Below are 14718 nucleotides of genomic sequence, written 5' to 3' on the forward strand. Positions count from 1 at the left end.
TTGGGAGTTAATACTAATAAGCAATTTAAAATAAATAAATGTAATTTATAAAATATATTGAATTGATAAAATTATTATATAATAATTAAAAAATAATTCGAATGTCAATACTTCTATCGTTTAAAAACTCATCCAGTGTTTAATAAGTTAGATTATCATAAATGCAAAACACAGGGCGATTTCATCCGCTCCTTAGGTCTTAAAGAGGCTTTTTGGTTTTAGAAAAGGGATACGGCACTGTATCGTGTGGTTCCCGTCGCCAATACAAAAAAGAAAAGGACCACTCCATCTCTTTCTCGGCCCCGAAAAGAAACAAAAAACTAAACTAAACAAAAAAAGGATAACATAAAAATGTTTTACTCACCCACAATATCAGCAGAGATTAAGTCGCATAACGCCACCAACTGTGAATCATCAGCTCTATGAACTGATCTCTTAAACGAAGAGAGAGTGGATTGAACATGTTCGGACAATAAGGTCGTGTATTCAGTGAGTAGGGCTCTTACACCGGCGCGGGTGCTACGCCCACCTCTATAACACATGGCTTCGCAAAATAACAATCTAAAAACAAATTAATAATAAGTTTTAAATAAAAAATTAAACACATTCATCTAGTGCAAATACCATTATACAAGATGGGTAAGGTTCCCTGTTAAAATCAGATTTCAGTTATGGAATTTCCTAACGTAATGCTCGATCGAAATCACAGGCTGGCTCCAAGATCCTCTCCAGATAGAATTCAAATATAATCGGCGCAAGGATGATGGATTAGATGAAACTATGAAATATAAATAAATTTTTCTCTTCCTCATAACTGCATTCGAAGTAGACGCTACGGTGTCTAATATAAATCCTAGATAGATAAAATTCTTTATTGCACTATAAGTAAAACATACAAAACATACAGAGATGGTACAAAGGCGGACGATAAGTCCGATTTTGTACCATCTCTGTCTGTCTGCTAATGCAATCTCTTCCAGTTAACCTTTGGGTGGAAGGAAATAAATAAATGTCTAAACATAATACAATGCACACAGAATATTTACCTATATATAATACATATAAAAATTTTTACAAATACATATAAATACACATAAATACATAATGATAACCTATTCTTAGGATAAAGTAGAAAGATAAGACTAGCTTTTGCCCGCAACTTTGCCCGTGAGAAAACCATTCTCTCCCTTTTTTTGCAATAAAAAGTAGTAAACAATATGTTGTTCTTCCTCAGGGTCAAATCTCATTTCATCAAAATCTGTTCAGTGGTTTAGGCGTGAAAGTTTAACAGACAGAGTTACTTTCACATTTATAATATAAGTAGGATAGTACCTTTGAAATCTTATAAGCAGGTCGCAGCTAGGACTAACTGTGTCATGTCCTTTAGGATCGTCAGTCTTGCTGGTATCTCCGTTCATTATTGCGCTGATATGCATCTGAGTTTGACAGCTTGTATTACGAATGAGATGCTTTACCTACAAATAAAAAAAAACAATGATATTAAATAATCTTATTGTAGGCTGTAACAACCTCGTCTGATTTAATTTTTGCCTACCAAATGCATGAGAGGAACTGAAGCGCCCTTTTCGGAAGATGTGACATTACTCAGCTGATATTCTTCAGGACATCCTGTAAAATAAAATATATGGTGCACCAAACACAGCAACAAATTTACAAGAAAAATTATTTAATCAACAAGTAATTGATATTTTTAATAAAAGTAAACAAGAGCATTAATAATTTATTACTTGACAAACCTGGAATATTTTCTCCATTCTCCCCGGATGTTGTTGTATGTTGACCTATCTGTCCAGTTATAATGTCTACTTGATCATAATCTCTGAAAGGTTACAAACCAAATAAAAAGAAAAATTAGATCAAAAAATTGCATTTAGATTTTTAAGTTAAATCGTAAAATAAAAGAAAACATTAATGCAGTCAATGCTTCATAATCAGTACTCACACATCCAACTGTAAGTGATTGTATGCGTCGTTGGCGTTGTCTTGTAAAGCATTTCGTAAAGCATCACGTAGTCCGCCGCCGCCGAGAAGGGACCACACCAGGAGTTCTATCATGAACCTCGCACCTGCGCTAGCCGGTACTGAAACTAAAAAAATATACCTTTGAGGTTTTCAAGTTAGTTAGAGAACACCATTGTTCATGATATTAGTGATGGCCTACATCACTAAGATCAGTGAAGTTGAAAACCCATCTACTAGGTAGTAGATCTATCATTGCGAGTAGAGCGAAATCTGCGTCACATTTTTGTCAAACTTATTACCAATATTTTGCAGGAAGACGACAAGACGACGAGCAAGATACAGGTTGCTTTCTTACGGCTAAGCCACTTTTAAGGTATTACCATGAAATTCATATAACATCAAATAACTGAATCTGGGCTTTCAGGCTTGGGTGACCTACCCTCCCCTTCACTAAAGCCAACGTTGTATATACGGAGAATTTCATACGGCTGAGACTATGCTTCAGGAACAGATAGCTTTTAGTGATAAGGTCGCCTTTTGTTGCAATGTTTTTAAATACGTATGAATTTTCTGTAATATTTTGAGGTGCAATAAAGAGTTATTGTATTGTATGTTTCTATAATAACAAACCTTGCGGCAACAGCGCAATAAGATGATGCGCCCGTATCTGTGGCGTGGGTAGCAACAGCGGCCATGCTGCAGCTAACGCCCGCCTCGCCGCAGCCGCTGCAGCTGGTCCAGCTCTCCCCTCCACTAACGCCACTAGTGCAGTGTGCACGCCGCCACACCATGACCGTTTGTCGGTACTGCCAGAGGTGATATCGTCGTCGTCTTCTCCGCGGGAACATTGCCAGGCGTGCACCTGTTTCGTAGAAACCCGATTTTTAAACTCGTCAGATAAAAAAGAAAACGCAAATGTAAATATGAATATTCAAAATAGCCATTCGGTATTTTTTTAAGTCAGACTAAAATCATTGGATTTTACATCAATATAATTTCTAAACATTTTTTTCTATTTTCTGTTACAAAATAACACGCACGTCAATGCTTTGGTCTTGTAATTTTCGTGTATATAATATTTAATATTAGTTTTATAGAAGGTTAAGATGTACCTGTAGTCTAAGCAGATTCAAACAAGCAATGGCTATACATTCGGTTTCCTGGATTGGCGATGAATTACTCTGCTCCACTACTATCCGTAGAAGTCTTTCTAAAAATCTAAAAAAAAATATCTCATTCACTTCTGTAACTTCTTTTTTGCTTTATAAAATAGGTGTTGTCAAATTAGTATCTAGTAACGTACTTGAATGTGCTGTCTGACAAATCAATTACAAACGGCATTGAAGAAGGAAGATCTCTAGGACTCTCTTGGCTCCATACTATGATTTGAGTAGACCCACTCGTCACACCTAAAATATTAACCAGTTTACAATCGCAAACAAAGTTCGTCATCGATCAAAATATAAGAATAATCAAATTTGCATTATATTTATATTATTTCTCACTATTAATCTTAAGTTTCTCACCATAAGCATTACTATCTTTCGCCATTTACCCATACACAAAAGCGCTTATAGTGAATAATAATAGTTTTTCTCTTCACAATTTCCTGGTTTGGTACATTTTTTTTAGTTTCTCATCATTCCCTCTTAGTTCTTACGATTGTCACTTTAGTATCTCACTTTTAGGCCTATTTTGTCCCTTATTTTCTCACCATTCCACGCTACCCTTGTAATAGCCAGCAGCTATATGTCGTGTTTATCCATATAGTTACTCACCATTAGCTTTAAAGGAAGGGTTTAGGACTTGCAACAACTCTGGCACCGGTTTCGAAAACTGTGTTCGTTCGTGTGTGCCCCACGCGTATAAAGCACCTTCTGCTGACAATGCCACGCCATGGGTCGCCCCTAGTGATAGATCCACGATTCTGATGCCTGGAGAAAAGAAATTCATTAGTAAAAATACAGTTTAACTCATGGACTTAAAACCAAAATGGTTCATGTGATGTGATCTTACCTTGGAGGGCTTCTAGTAACTTTGGCGTTTTAGTACTTTCTGAAGTTCCATGACCCAGACGGAAGCCGTCACCTTTACCCCATGTGTAAACTTGACCTCTAAAAATAAAAGAACACAATTTTAACAACCAACTCACATTATAAAAACATTTGAAAATGTAGAAAATTCTTAGACGACTGATATGAGTTCATATGTGTAATACATTTTGGCTAATTGTATTTTGAATGTACTAAATGAATGCACATCGACTGGCAGGGTCGCAATGTAGACGTAACTGAATAAGACGAAGGATAATGCATTATCCTTTTTCTTTTTCCAAATTTTTTATGTGTAACTAACCTTAACCTAGAACACAAAACAATTCCAGGAATAAAATTAAATTGGTTTACCCATCAGTGAGTGCAGCATGCCAATGTTCCCCAGTATATACCCGGGTGATCCTCAGCACGGATAGCGACGTCAAAGCCCGGGGCCCTCCGCCCTCGCTGTCCCCAAACACGTGAACTGCCCCTTCCCAAGTGCAGCAAAGTGTTTGGCCTTCGCCCCACCCTGAAATTATTTACCTGATGAAAGTCAAATACCAAATATTTTCATACCTTAATCAGCTGCCGACTTTGCCTTAACGAAATCATTTTACTAAATCTGTAAAATAAATTGACTTCGCTAAAATTTTAAATGTAGTTTTTATCATCTTTTTGTAATTCGAACGCCACTCTAGCCTCGGATAAAAGCTAGACTATCGGGAGAAACTTCACTAAGTACGTACCTAAAGCCACGTCTATTACTCTTTCAATATGAGCATTGAAGGACACCGCTTGCGGCGTGAGACTGACTTCTAACGTGCCGAGGCCGAGTCGACCTTGTACACCTTTGCCCCACGTATATAAACCACCTCGGGTTGTGATTGCAGCACTGGAAAAATATTCAATCGTATAGAAAACCACACCTAAGTCATCATGCTTCAAGAGAGCCTACTCATACTAAACAATACCTGCAGGCGGGCCCAGCAGCCACTCTAACGACTTCATGATGTGCTAGATGTTGTACAGCGGCGGGGGCGTCCCTAGGCGCGGTGTCGCCGTGCCCCAGGCGCCCGTCCTCGCCCGCGCCCCACGACCACACTCCGCCGCAAGATGAACAGCAGAGGAAGTGACGGCCATTGTAGTGGCAAGCCACTTGGATTATCGTCTTGTTTTCTAATCCTAAAAGTTTTTAAGTTTTTCAGGTCATCGGTTTTTGTCATGTGATAATTATTTTATTATTTTACACTTAAAAACTTACTTAGTGGGAAAGAAAAGATATTACATAGATAGACCACCTATCAGACCCTGTTAATTGAGAAATAGAAATGTAGTAAAATGTAGTCTTTTTAATGGTGACCCATTATTAATGGTTGCCTATAAAAATTTGCTAAACAGAAACATTCAAAAGATGTATTGATAATAAGTCTGGACTGGGCGTTATTTAACAGTTATTCAGAATTTTGATGCTCCTACAAACGAAATACTACTATGAAATAATACTACCTAAATCAGAAAGCTTAAAACTATGTATATTGCAAAGCTACTGAAATATTTTATTTAAAAATGAACAAATACACCATTTTACCTGGTGCGAGATCTGGTGACATAGTATCGTAAGGCATAGTGTACACAGCACCGTCGTGAGTCAGCAACAACGCTAGTTTTTCAGCACACGCAATCTGCTGGATTCTCAGAGTTCCCAAACTAATATTACCAGAGCCTACGGAGACCACTTCTTGTGCTGATTCAGTACACTATGGAATAAGAAAAATATTGACATTTAACACTGGTTACTGACAAAAGGAGAAAAAATGCAAACATATTCATTGATTTTTAATATTGTTGTAATTTCATAAAATGGTTTTTTTTTTAGTGGAATTGGAAACATACAGTGACAAATCCCTTCAAAGGTGGTAACAATGGGGCACCCAGTCTATCTAGGTGGCACAGCAAAGCAATACCAGCTTTTCTCACTTCCATCAATCCATCGCCACTTGGTAAATTTAGATCCCTGAAAACCACAGATAAGTTTAGAAACATAGAAATGCAAAAGTCTCCTATACCCTTATAAAACAAAAGAATGTCTACTTACTTAAGATAAGTTTCTGTAGGATTGACTTCAGTCGTTGGTTCATTGTTCACAATAGGACTTGGAGCTGACACTTTAGCCATGCGTCTTAGAAAAGGTCCTAGTGGTGCAGTACATTCTTCAAGAGTTATTCTAAAACAATATAATTATTTCTTTATAATTTTTTTTGTAATGTTTTCTTTTAACCGAAAGAACCTCACTTTAGTTAAATGAATCTGTTTATCTACTAGATGTTATATATCACATTGTACTTTAACCCATGGCGCGTCCCAATCCCGCACTCAGGAACTAGAACTTAGTTCCTGAGTCAGGAATTGGGATGCGCCGCGGGTTAAGGAATTCAACTGAATAAATAGAATTTCTGAGTACCTGTTATCCGGCTGTCTTTTCTGTTTAGGTGGGAGGGTAACTAATACATCTGCAGCCTTTAACAAGGCGGGTAATTCGGCACGACGAGCACACAGTTCCACCCAGACGCACAGTGACGTCCTCCAATCACCCAAAGGAACATTACACCCCACTTCCCTGGAATCAATCCATGAAGGCAAGTTTAGTTACACTCAATTAATGATGCGGGGAAGAACACCAAGTAAGAGTTTAAACATAATTTAAGTTAAAAAGAATGTGATAAAAGGGGTCAAATATTTTTTGGACAATGGACAATGCCCTCTCTTAAGAGAGGATATATTTTTTAGAAAGTAGATAAGGTGAAAGTTATTAACATACATATACAATTACATATGAAACGATAAAAAAAATTAAGCTCACCCAGCCACAACCTGATGTAGGAATTTAGCAGCACTATCCACAACTTCTGCCCATATTTTCTGTGAGCGTGGCGCTTGCTGCGCAGTGCCGGCCCCGGCGAACAACGCCGCGTCGGGCAACGCTCGCACCGCGTCCAAAGCATCGCGAAGTAGCGCAGAGCACACATCCGCATCTTCGCCGCAACGCCACGCTCTGCGCACTAGAGATAACGCTAGGCGAAGAGCTGCTCTTGCACCAACGCGAGCAAGCCCAAATGCACTGTAACAAATTAATTTACATAAATCGCTTATGGTTTCTGGTAGAACAGTATACTGTTACAAGGTCCTATAGGACTAATACATGTCTTCTAAAGTGCTGTGAGGTTATTGTAGATGTTTTATAAGCAGGAATACAAATATTGTATAAACAAGGCGCAAGGAAAAAATACATACTTCTCTGAGTCATCAGCTTGCTCCTCCACATCATCTTGGATATCAGATATCTCGACTGATTTGTTCAGACTATTCACTACATTGCTTAAGGCTCTATTGCTAACGCCGTGAGGAGGCTTTTTGTCTAATTTGATCTTTTTGACCTCCTTATGGGTATTTTGATCTCTGCAACAAAAATAAATTCATTTTTTTGATAAATTGTATGTACCTATTAAACATATTTAAAAAAATAAAGAAGTTAAAACTGTATTATATCAGTCAAAGTTATTAATAACTAATTTACTATATGTATGGATACATATATTTTTATCTCAACTAGCATGCTATTTTATTTCTATGTAAATATGAGATTTCAAACAAACTATTGTTATCGATTCAACATTTTTTTTTTTAACTATTAATGAAACTTTAGTTTATTATACAAAGGACTATAACTAAAATTATTTAAGGGCTTTTACTCAGAAGAAAATAAAAGAAAACCATGATACCTAATAACAGCTACAAGATGTCTATAGCACAGCACTATCAAGCGACGGATTTGAGAAATTAATGGACAACTGACTGCTGTGTTGATGGCTCTAACTCGTTGCTCCCATATCAAAGATTCCATGAGATTTTGTAGACAATCTGGACCTGCAGTAAGTATAAATGTGTTTAAAAACACACATGGAGTTCCAAGCAAAAGTATACAACGGAGCAGATTATAGTTTTCAACACATTTAGGATTTTTTTAAGAATTTGGAAAAATAATTTGTATTTCAACAGAGGGTTATATTTTCACATGTCTTTTAATCATGTACACAACATAACAATGTAGCAATTATCTTTTTCTTGCAATAAATTTGACAACAATCATATTTTTTATTCCACTTGATCAACCAACTTTATAACCACCCAATTGGTGCCACCATGCCACCACCACAATGCTTTGTACACCATATAATAAAATAATATTTATTTCATAATTAAGTTAATAGGTACAATGTTTATTAATAGAAAATTGTCAAAAATAAAAAATAATAAAAAAGTAGAACTTTTTTCAAGTTCTTCCCTCTACACTTATATATTTACATTATTTAAATTACCTGGATCTTGTTTCCACTTAAGGTCATCTATTACTTGAATGGATGGTGGTGGGGCATTGAGTTTTGAGTGAATTTTATGCCGGAGCTCCTCCTCTGTTGAGAGAAGCGAGCAAGGGGAACAGGCACATCCAGAGTGTGGTCCACATAGCCCATCACAACAGGTGCATGCCAAAATCTTTAATAATAATATAAAAATTATTATTTATATTTACTGCAGATATTAAATAAATTGAAAACAAATATGCTGCTTTAAATTATATGAATATTGGAGTGACAATAAAAAAGAATTTAGAAAAGGACATAGACCCCATCTGATCTAGTATTGAAGGGGAATAAGGTGCATTATGTAAATAGCTCACCCTAAGTCCACAGTAATATTTTCCACTGTCCCCAAGTTTTGCTGTAACTCCGGCCGAGTTTACAAGACCATTTCCGGCGTCAAAATATATTTCTCTGTCCTGTATTAGGCCATTAAATAAAGAACATAAAGAATCAGGATTATGTAGAGCATCCTGTAAGTCAGGATTTAACCATTTAGCATCCAAATGAAGTTGAGGACGAAATATGAAATCTTCGTGTTCGTCAGGGCCAGACATTTTCGCAACCGGCGTTTGCAACACACATATCAGATCATTTTCACAGAAATATTTAAAAGATTTTAGCAGAGGTTCAATAAGAAATCTTGTTGTTTTTCATTCTGTAAGTATGAGAATTAAATATTTATTATTTGTACGAAAATCAATCAATCAATGAAAATGAAATAGATGGAAACCCGAAAACTGAACTGTCAAAACTAACACAGACGTTCCATTCTTTATGATTTTTTTTTTTAATTTTTGCACATTCTGCGTGCGAGAAGCGGAACGTTTTTTTGCCTTGCCTCATAAAAATATAAATAACTATGTGCAGCGTGCCGAAGTCAAGGTTCGCCAGTCGTTTTTTTTTTTTACCCAAAACTATAATATAATTATGTCCCAAAATTTGCCATTGTAATAAACTCAGGCCTATTTAAAATAGTAAAGTTTTTACGCGCGTTATCGTTCAACGAAAGTCACTTGGCTAGCCGAGCTGTGATAAGACTGGCACTGGCACGCTCCAACTCCAACCCCATAGCAGGAGGCTTACCACAACCTTTTATAGAACCGTTCAAATATTAAGGCAGTTTATTAGCAGGCCTGCTCAAAACTCCTACCATGACGTCTTATAAGGTGAACGGTTTAAGCTGAATGATGAACGGTTATTTTGTCTATGGCTCAATGTGGGGATGTCAATAAAGAAACGTTCAAACCTCTAATAAAAATAATAATACCATAATAATACAATAATAATATAATTAAAGATAACAAATACTTATAAATTTAATTAAATATGAAGTTAACCTAAATTTTTCTGAATTGCAATGCATTGTTGCACGCTATAAAATACTTTAATTTGTATAAATTAAATAAATGTTAGTTTAAATTGGTTTTGAACGAATCGGCCTGTCACATAAATTTAAAGTAGGTAGGTACCTGCTAGAATAAGTACTTGAGTGATACTTGAAAGTTTTCGATAACTTTAAATTCGTCCCTAAGTCATAAATAATGTTTTTAATGTGTAGAGCCGTTCTGCAACCACTTGAAATATCCTTTTTTTACTTGTCACGGCTTTTTAAGTCGACGCGCCTTACCTCACAACAGTTTTAGAAGTTTGCCGGATCGCAGTGATTTTTAATATTCTTAACTTTTGAGGCTATTATTTATTTTACAAGAAAACTATATAATGTCGTAAGTAGAAAGTGTTTACTTATAATACCAAGGTATGTAAACATTGATTCCTTTATTTCTTAGAGTCATCTTCATCCTACTCCCAGCTTCACCTGCTTAAATCAATAATCTTTATTTTCACTTTTGCAGTAAGTTTCGGAAATCCTTATTTAGTGAAACCTGCAGATTTAAAATCTCTAGCCCTACCAGTTTACCTGGTGTGTTGACCTACAGGCACTCAATCCATGAGTTTTCTCTTTTAATTACATTGTCTCAGTTTTAAACTATACCTAAATGTTCTTTAACTGTTTTAGTACTGGGTGGACCTGAAGGCCAAAATAAAACGTAAAAATAAAACAATTCGAGAGAGCATCAGCAGGACAGGAGGGGGCCCGCCAAGTGGGGAAGAGCTAACAGAAATTGACATAAAATTTTTAAGTATCCTTGGTGAGGAATATGGCATGGGTTTACCAGCGGTGCAGGTGAACCCATTGCAGGTAAGATCCCTTAAATACATTAAAGCCTACAAATTATAATTAATACAAAAAATATATGTTATGTTATATATGTACTAATGAAACCATTTATTTTTAGGATGTTATGAGACCTGAAGCTGGCCCCTCTGGCATTCGAGGTATTGAAGTCGAATCCATTACAGAAGAATGGTTAGAAGTTCCTTCTAGTGTATGTATTCAATTTCATTATTACTAGATTGAGATAAAACATTAATATTTATTGACTAAGGCATCGTGATCTCAAAATGTGTTGTCATAGGCGCCTAGTACATAAAACTAAGTGAATAGACTATATCATAGTAGCCTAGTGATGATGAATTATATACCATACTGATTGTATTTTGTATAATAAATTTAACAATTTGATTACATTACAAAGCCATACAGCTGAGCATGGCTTAGCCCTTTTGAGACTGTTGGCTCTGTCTACTCCTATGGTCATAGAATGTGATTAGATAAATGAATAATTCAATGCTTTAAGTCTTCTTGAGACTGTAAGCTCTGTCTACTCCTATGGTATAAGAATGTGATTGTATGAATGAATATTTCAATTGTTATTTTCAGGTATCTCAAACTGTTAGTTCTATCGAGGCAGATTCTCTACCTGCAGATGTAGAAATTACTACTGCATCATCAGATCCTTCACAAAGCCACGCAGCAGCTGTCTCTGATGAGGCTGTCGGCGTCGAAGTACCTAGTGTGGTACAGGCTGAAGCCCCGCCACAACTTAGGCGACGGTGCGGACGTGCTCATTTAACAGCTGCAGAAGCAAGGGTGCAAATAGTTGAAGCTGCACGACAGAGGGCTGCTACTGAAGCTGCAAATAGTTTAATACTTCAAGAAGCTATTTGTCTCTTCCGTGAATTAGTGGCTATAATTAGAAGAAGGTGAGCAATAATTAATTTATTCAATGTGCCAAATTCATCAAAATTGGTCCAGTAAACCATTTCAAAATGTCAATCATTTCTCTTAATAATATTAGTATAGCTAATCCATTAATAACTTGAAGTTTTCTTTGAGATATTCACTTTTCTGCAAATTTACAGAATGTTTTGTATATATTTAAAATAAAAAAACGTTTTATTTAATTTTTATTATAATTATTAAGTTATTTTAAAATATGTCATTTTGGAATGAGCAAAATTACTACTTTTAAAAAAGAAAAAAGAAAGATGATTACTAAGCAAAATTAAATTTACAAATTAAATTATTCATGTAAAATTCTTTTACTTAACATAACATAACATTTACATTTACTTATTATATATATATATATACATTTACTTATTGAATAAGTACTTTTATGCTTTTACATAAAAAATATTGGTATTCAATTTAATTTAATAACAAAAAAACTATATTACTTTGATGAATATTAAATGAAAAAGATTATTGTTCATAAACTACCTGCATAGCTACTTATAACTTACTCTTAAAAACGAAATATTATTGAATAAAAATCTGCAATAAAATTCTATTTTTTGATTTTCAGGTACGGCGAAGAGCCCAGAGACGTGCCACAAGATCCCGCCGTGTAGATATACCACGTTGAAGCTCAATGTTGTGTTGCCCAGCTGGTTCATGAAGAGCTTCCACTGGTGGTTGTTGTGCAACTTCCCTTGCTTGCTCTTCTTCTGTCAACCTTACTTCAGGCAAGTTGTTTTCATTACAAATATTGTGCAATATTACACAAGCATTTGTAATGAAGCCAGCAACCTGTGGTTGATAATGCAACACCCTGTGGCACAAGAGACACCGGAAACGTGCTTTGAGAAGACCTATAGTTCTTTCTATCACATTCCTAGCCTTTACATGCTTTTGTGTATAATATGCTTCCGGTGTAGACACACCGGAAGCACATATAACCAGACGGTTCTGCATCCAAAATAGGTGTCATCATCGTTCTTCGTTGTGAGTACCCAGAGTCACCTGGAAATAAACATTATAACTCTGTTATTTTTTTATTTTATTTGAACATTCATATTTTATATAAATTTAATGATACATTTTTATTTTAAAATTGTATCCTACAAATATTTTTGACTTTTAAAATTTTATTTCATGTTTTTAATTGGTCTAGTTTTAATTGAAAGTGTGTTAAAAATATATCTTTTCAACAATATTGTTCATATTATTTGCTATAATAAGTTCACCAACAAAGGTTTTCTTACCTAAAAGCCATGTTTCTTCAGGCCCTAAATTTTCCAAATGGTAACGTACAGGATGGTAGCTCCATATAAATGAGTCATGAAATGACCCTGGATGACTCGCATCAACACTTAGAATTTGTTGATCCGCATCACAAATCTGAAAAAAAAATAATAAGAAAAATTTGAAATTACTAAAGTGGTTCAATGGAAAAAAAAATTGTAAGACTGTTGGCTCTGAATACCCCGCAAGGGACATAGATGTGATCATGTTTGTATGTGTTATATATTATGCTATAAAACTATTAAATAAAAGTTTATTTACCAACTGAACATTTAGAGAATGGAATTTCTTTCTACAGAAATATCTATCTTCATGCTCATTAGGCCTTACTATGCGAACATGGGTACAATCAATACATCCAATCACACCAGGGATACCAAATTTATTGAAAAATCTGCAGGCAAAAAAGGCATATTGTTATCAAACTTAATTATTGATATAATATAAATAAAATTAGCTAAGTAAATATAAGCGTGCCTTAATCTTTTTAACTGACGACTTTCATAAGTCTGTGGGAATTTTATATATTTGTATAAGAGAGGATTACTATTAAAATAATGTACTTTATGGAACTTGATTGACCTTTGCTTCTATGCTTAAATCAGTTGCTCTTTTAGAGCTTTTTGCCATTATTGGCTCCAGCTCTTCACAAAGTTTGTGCACCAAGTCTGCGGTTAACCTAGACAAGTAAGATACGAGTAATTATGTTATCATGTTGTTGAGAAGAGAGAGATAGATCTTTCTTTATAATAGAGCATAAGGCGGTTGATATGTGAACATTTACATACCTGTACTCCTTGATGAAAGCATTTTCATCTAAGTCAAAAGGATCATTATTTTCTCTGTTCCTTAAACGTTTCTTTTTATTTGCCATTCTGGATTCGTTGAAATCACTTTCCAAAAACTCAAACAGTTCATACTCGTCACACATCTTTGCAATAATGTTAGGGGTGTTATTAATGTTTACACAACTTACTCTTCTGTAGATTTAACTTTTTTGAAAAATTCATAGGTATTTAATCAAATTCTTATTAAACAATAGCTTTGCATGTATTTTAATGCCCTTTATCCTACAAATCCTTAGGAAACAAACACGGAACATTTGGTGAATATCTTACAAAACAACGCCAAAATGTCCAAAGAAGCTACCTGAAAGTAACTTTTTAAGAATCGCTTTATTTGACATTTGCGACGAGCAAGAAACAATTCCTGCTGTCAAAAGTGGCCGTTGTGGTAGGAAAACTCTATACAAAAAAAATGGTGAACGGTTTACTGAGCAGACCTGCCGCAGGCCTGCTTATAATTGATGTCATGGTACGAAAAAGCAGTGCAGTTCAATTTAGGTCCTGCTATAAGACGTCGTGGTAAGCCTCCAGGCTTTGCTAAATAATGCGTGATCTTTTTCTAGTCAACGTCAACATCAAATCTGTCAAATAAAATGAATGGTGGATCTTCGTATCAGAGTTCGTATTAGGGATGTGACATTGCTGATAAAAAATCGATTTTTATATAATCGATTTATTTTTTAAGTATGAAAAATCGATTAACAAATAATCGATTTTTCTTAAGAAAATAATCGATTTTATTATATTGATAGATTTTTTCCTAATTTTTCAATTTATGTCAAAATAAACGCCATTTACATTATATCAATAGATTTATTCATTAAAAATAAACAACAGAAATAGAAAGTTCTTAAAAAATCAACACAAATTAAAGTTTTTAACAATCAAGTTTGAAAAATGAAGTTTCAGCAACGAATAATGAATAAAATATCAACCGAATGTCGGTAAAATACTGTTCATCGACTAATTCCATCTAGAGAATGTTTGATTAAATTAATTATCTAAAC

General features: G+C 35.0%; 3 protein-coding genes across 4 annotated transcripts in view; 1 reads left to right on the plus strand and 2 right to left on the minus strand.

Annotated features, from left to right (window-relative positions):
- Positions 1 to 9205, minus strand: part of LOC106129369 (probable E3 ubiquitin-protein ligase HERC2) — a 43013-nt gene extending 33808 nt beyond the window's left edge. The window contains exons 1-22 of the mRNA XM_013327905.2: positions 8755 to 9205; positions 8396 to 8570; positions 7799 to 7943; positions 7311 to 7475; positions 6880 to 7137; positions 6481 to 6636; positions 6115 to 6243; positions 5913 to 6033; positions 5608 to 5776; positions 4991 to 5201; positions 4766 to 4911; positions 4389 to 4548; positions 4000 to 4097; positions 3762 to 3917; positions 3287 to 3392; positions 3096 to 3201; positions 2614 to 2845; positions 1964 to 2108; positions 1758 to 1840; positions 1556 to 1629; positions 1333 to 1475; positions 365 to 561 (exon numbers count right to left, since the gene is read on the minus strand). Coding sequence (XP_013183359.2) covers positions 365 to 561; positions 1333 to 1475; positions 1556 to 1629; positions 1758 to 1840; positions 1964 to 2108; positions 2614 to 2845; positions 3096 to 3201; positions 3287 to 3392; positions 3762 to 3917; positions 4000 to 4097; positions 4389 to 4548; positions 4766 to 4911; positions 4991 to 5201; positions 5608 to 5776; positions 5913 to 6033; positions 6115 to 6243; positions 6481 to 6636; positions 6880 to 7137; positions 7311 to 7475; positions 7799 to 7943; positions 8396 to 8570; positions 8755 to 8991 — 3412 coding nt within the window. The 5' untranslated portion in view covers positions 8992 to 9205. The remainder of the gene's footprint in view (positions 1 to 364; positions 562 to 1332; positions 1476 to 1555; positions 1630 to 1757; positions 1841 to 1963; positions 2109 to 2613; positions 2846 to 3095; positions 3202 to 3286; positions 3393 to 3761; positions 3918 to 3999; positions 4098 to 4388; positions 4549 to 4765; positions 4912 to 4990; positions 5202 to 5607; positions 5777 to 5912; positions 6034 to 6114; positions 6244 to 6480; positions 6637 to 6879; positions 7138 to 7310; positions 7476 to 7798; positions 7944 to 8395; positions 8571 to 8754) is intronic.
- A 314-nt stretch (positions 9206 to 9519) lies between these two features.
- Positions 9520 to 12468, plus strand: LOC132904367 (uncharacterized). Of its 2 annotated transcripts, none has more exons than XM_060954572.1 (5): positions 9520 to 10193; positions 10455 to 10637; positions 10735 to 10824; positions 11220 to 11542; positions 12148 to 12468. In XM_060954572.1, exons 2-5 carry the CDS (start codon positions 10602 to 10604, stop codon positions 12191 to 12193), a joined length of 495 nt encoding a protein of 164 aa, XP_060810555.1. In that variant the 5' UTR covers positions 9520 to 10193; positions 10455 to 10601; the 3' UTR covers positions 12194 to 12468. The 2 variants fall into 2 exon arrangements, with proteins under 2 accessions (XP_060810555.1, XP_060810556.1); XM_060954573.1 differs by having other exon boundaries at positions 9520 to 10161.
- Positions 12448 to 14236, minus strand: LOC106137112 (putative nuclease HARBI1). Its single transcript, XM_060954571.1, has 4 exons — positions 13655 to 14236; positions 13128 to 13260; positions 12827 to 12962; positions 12448 to 12584 (listed from the first exon to the last, which is right to left on the minus strand). The coding sequence occupies exons 1-4, from the start codon at positions 13795 to 13797 to the stop codon at positions 12457 to 12459; spliced, it is 540 nt and encodes a 179-aa protein (XP_060810554.1). The 5' UTR covers positions 13798 to 14236; the 3' UTR covers positions 12448 to 12456.
- Positions 14237 to 14718: the final 482 nt, after the last annotated feature.

The sequence above is a fragment of the Amyelois transitella genome, chromosome 4 (assembly GCF_032362555.1).
Source record: "Amyelois transitella isolate CPQ chromosome 4, ilAmyTran1.1, whole genome shotgun sequence".
NCBI classification, from domain to species: Eukaryota; Metazoa; Arthropoda; class Insecta; order Lepidoptera; family Pyralidae; genus Amyelois; species Amyelois transitella.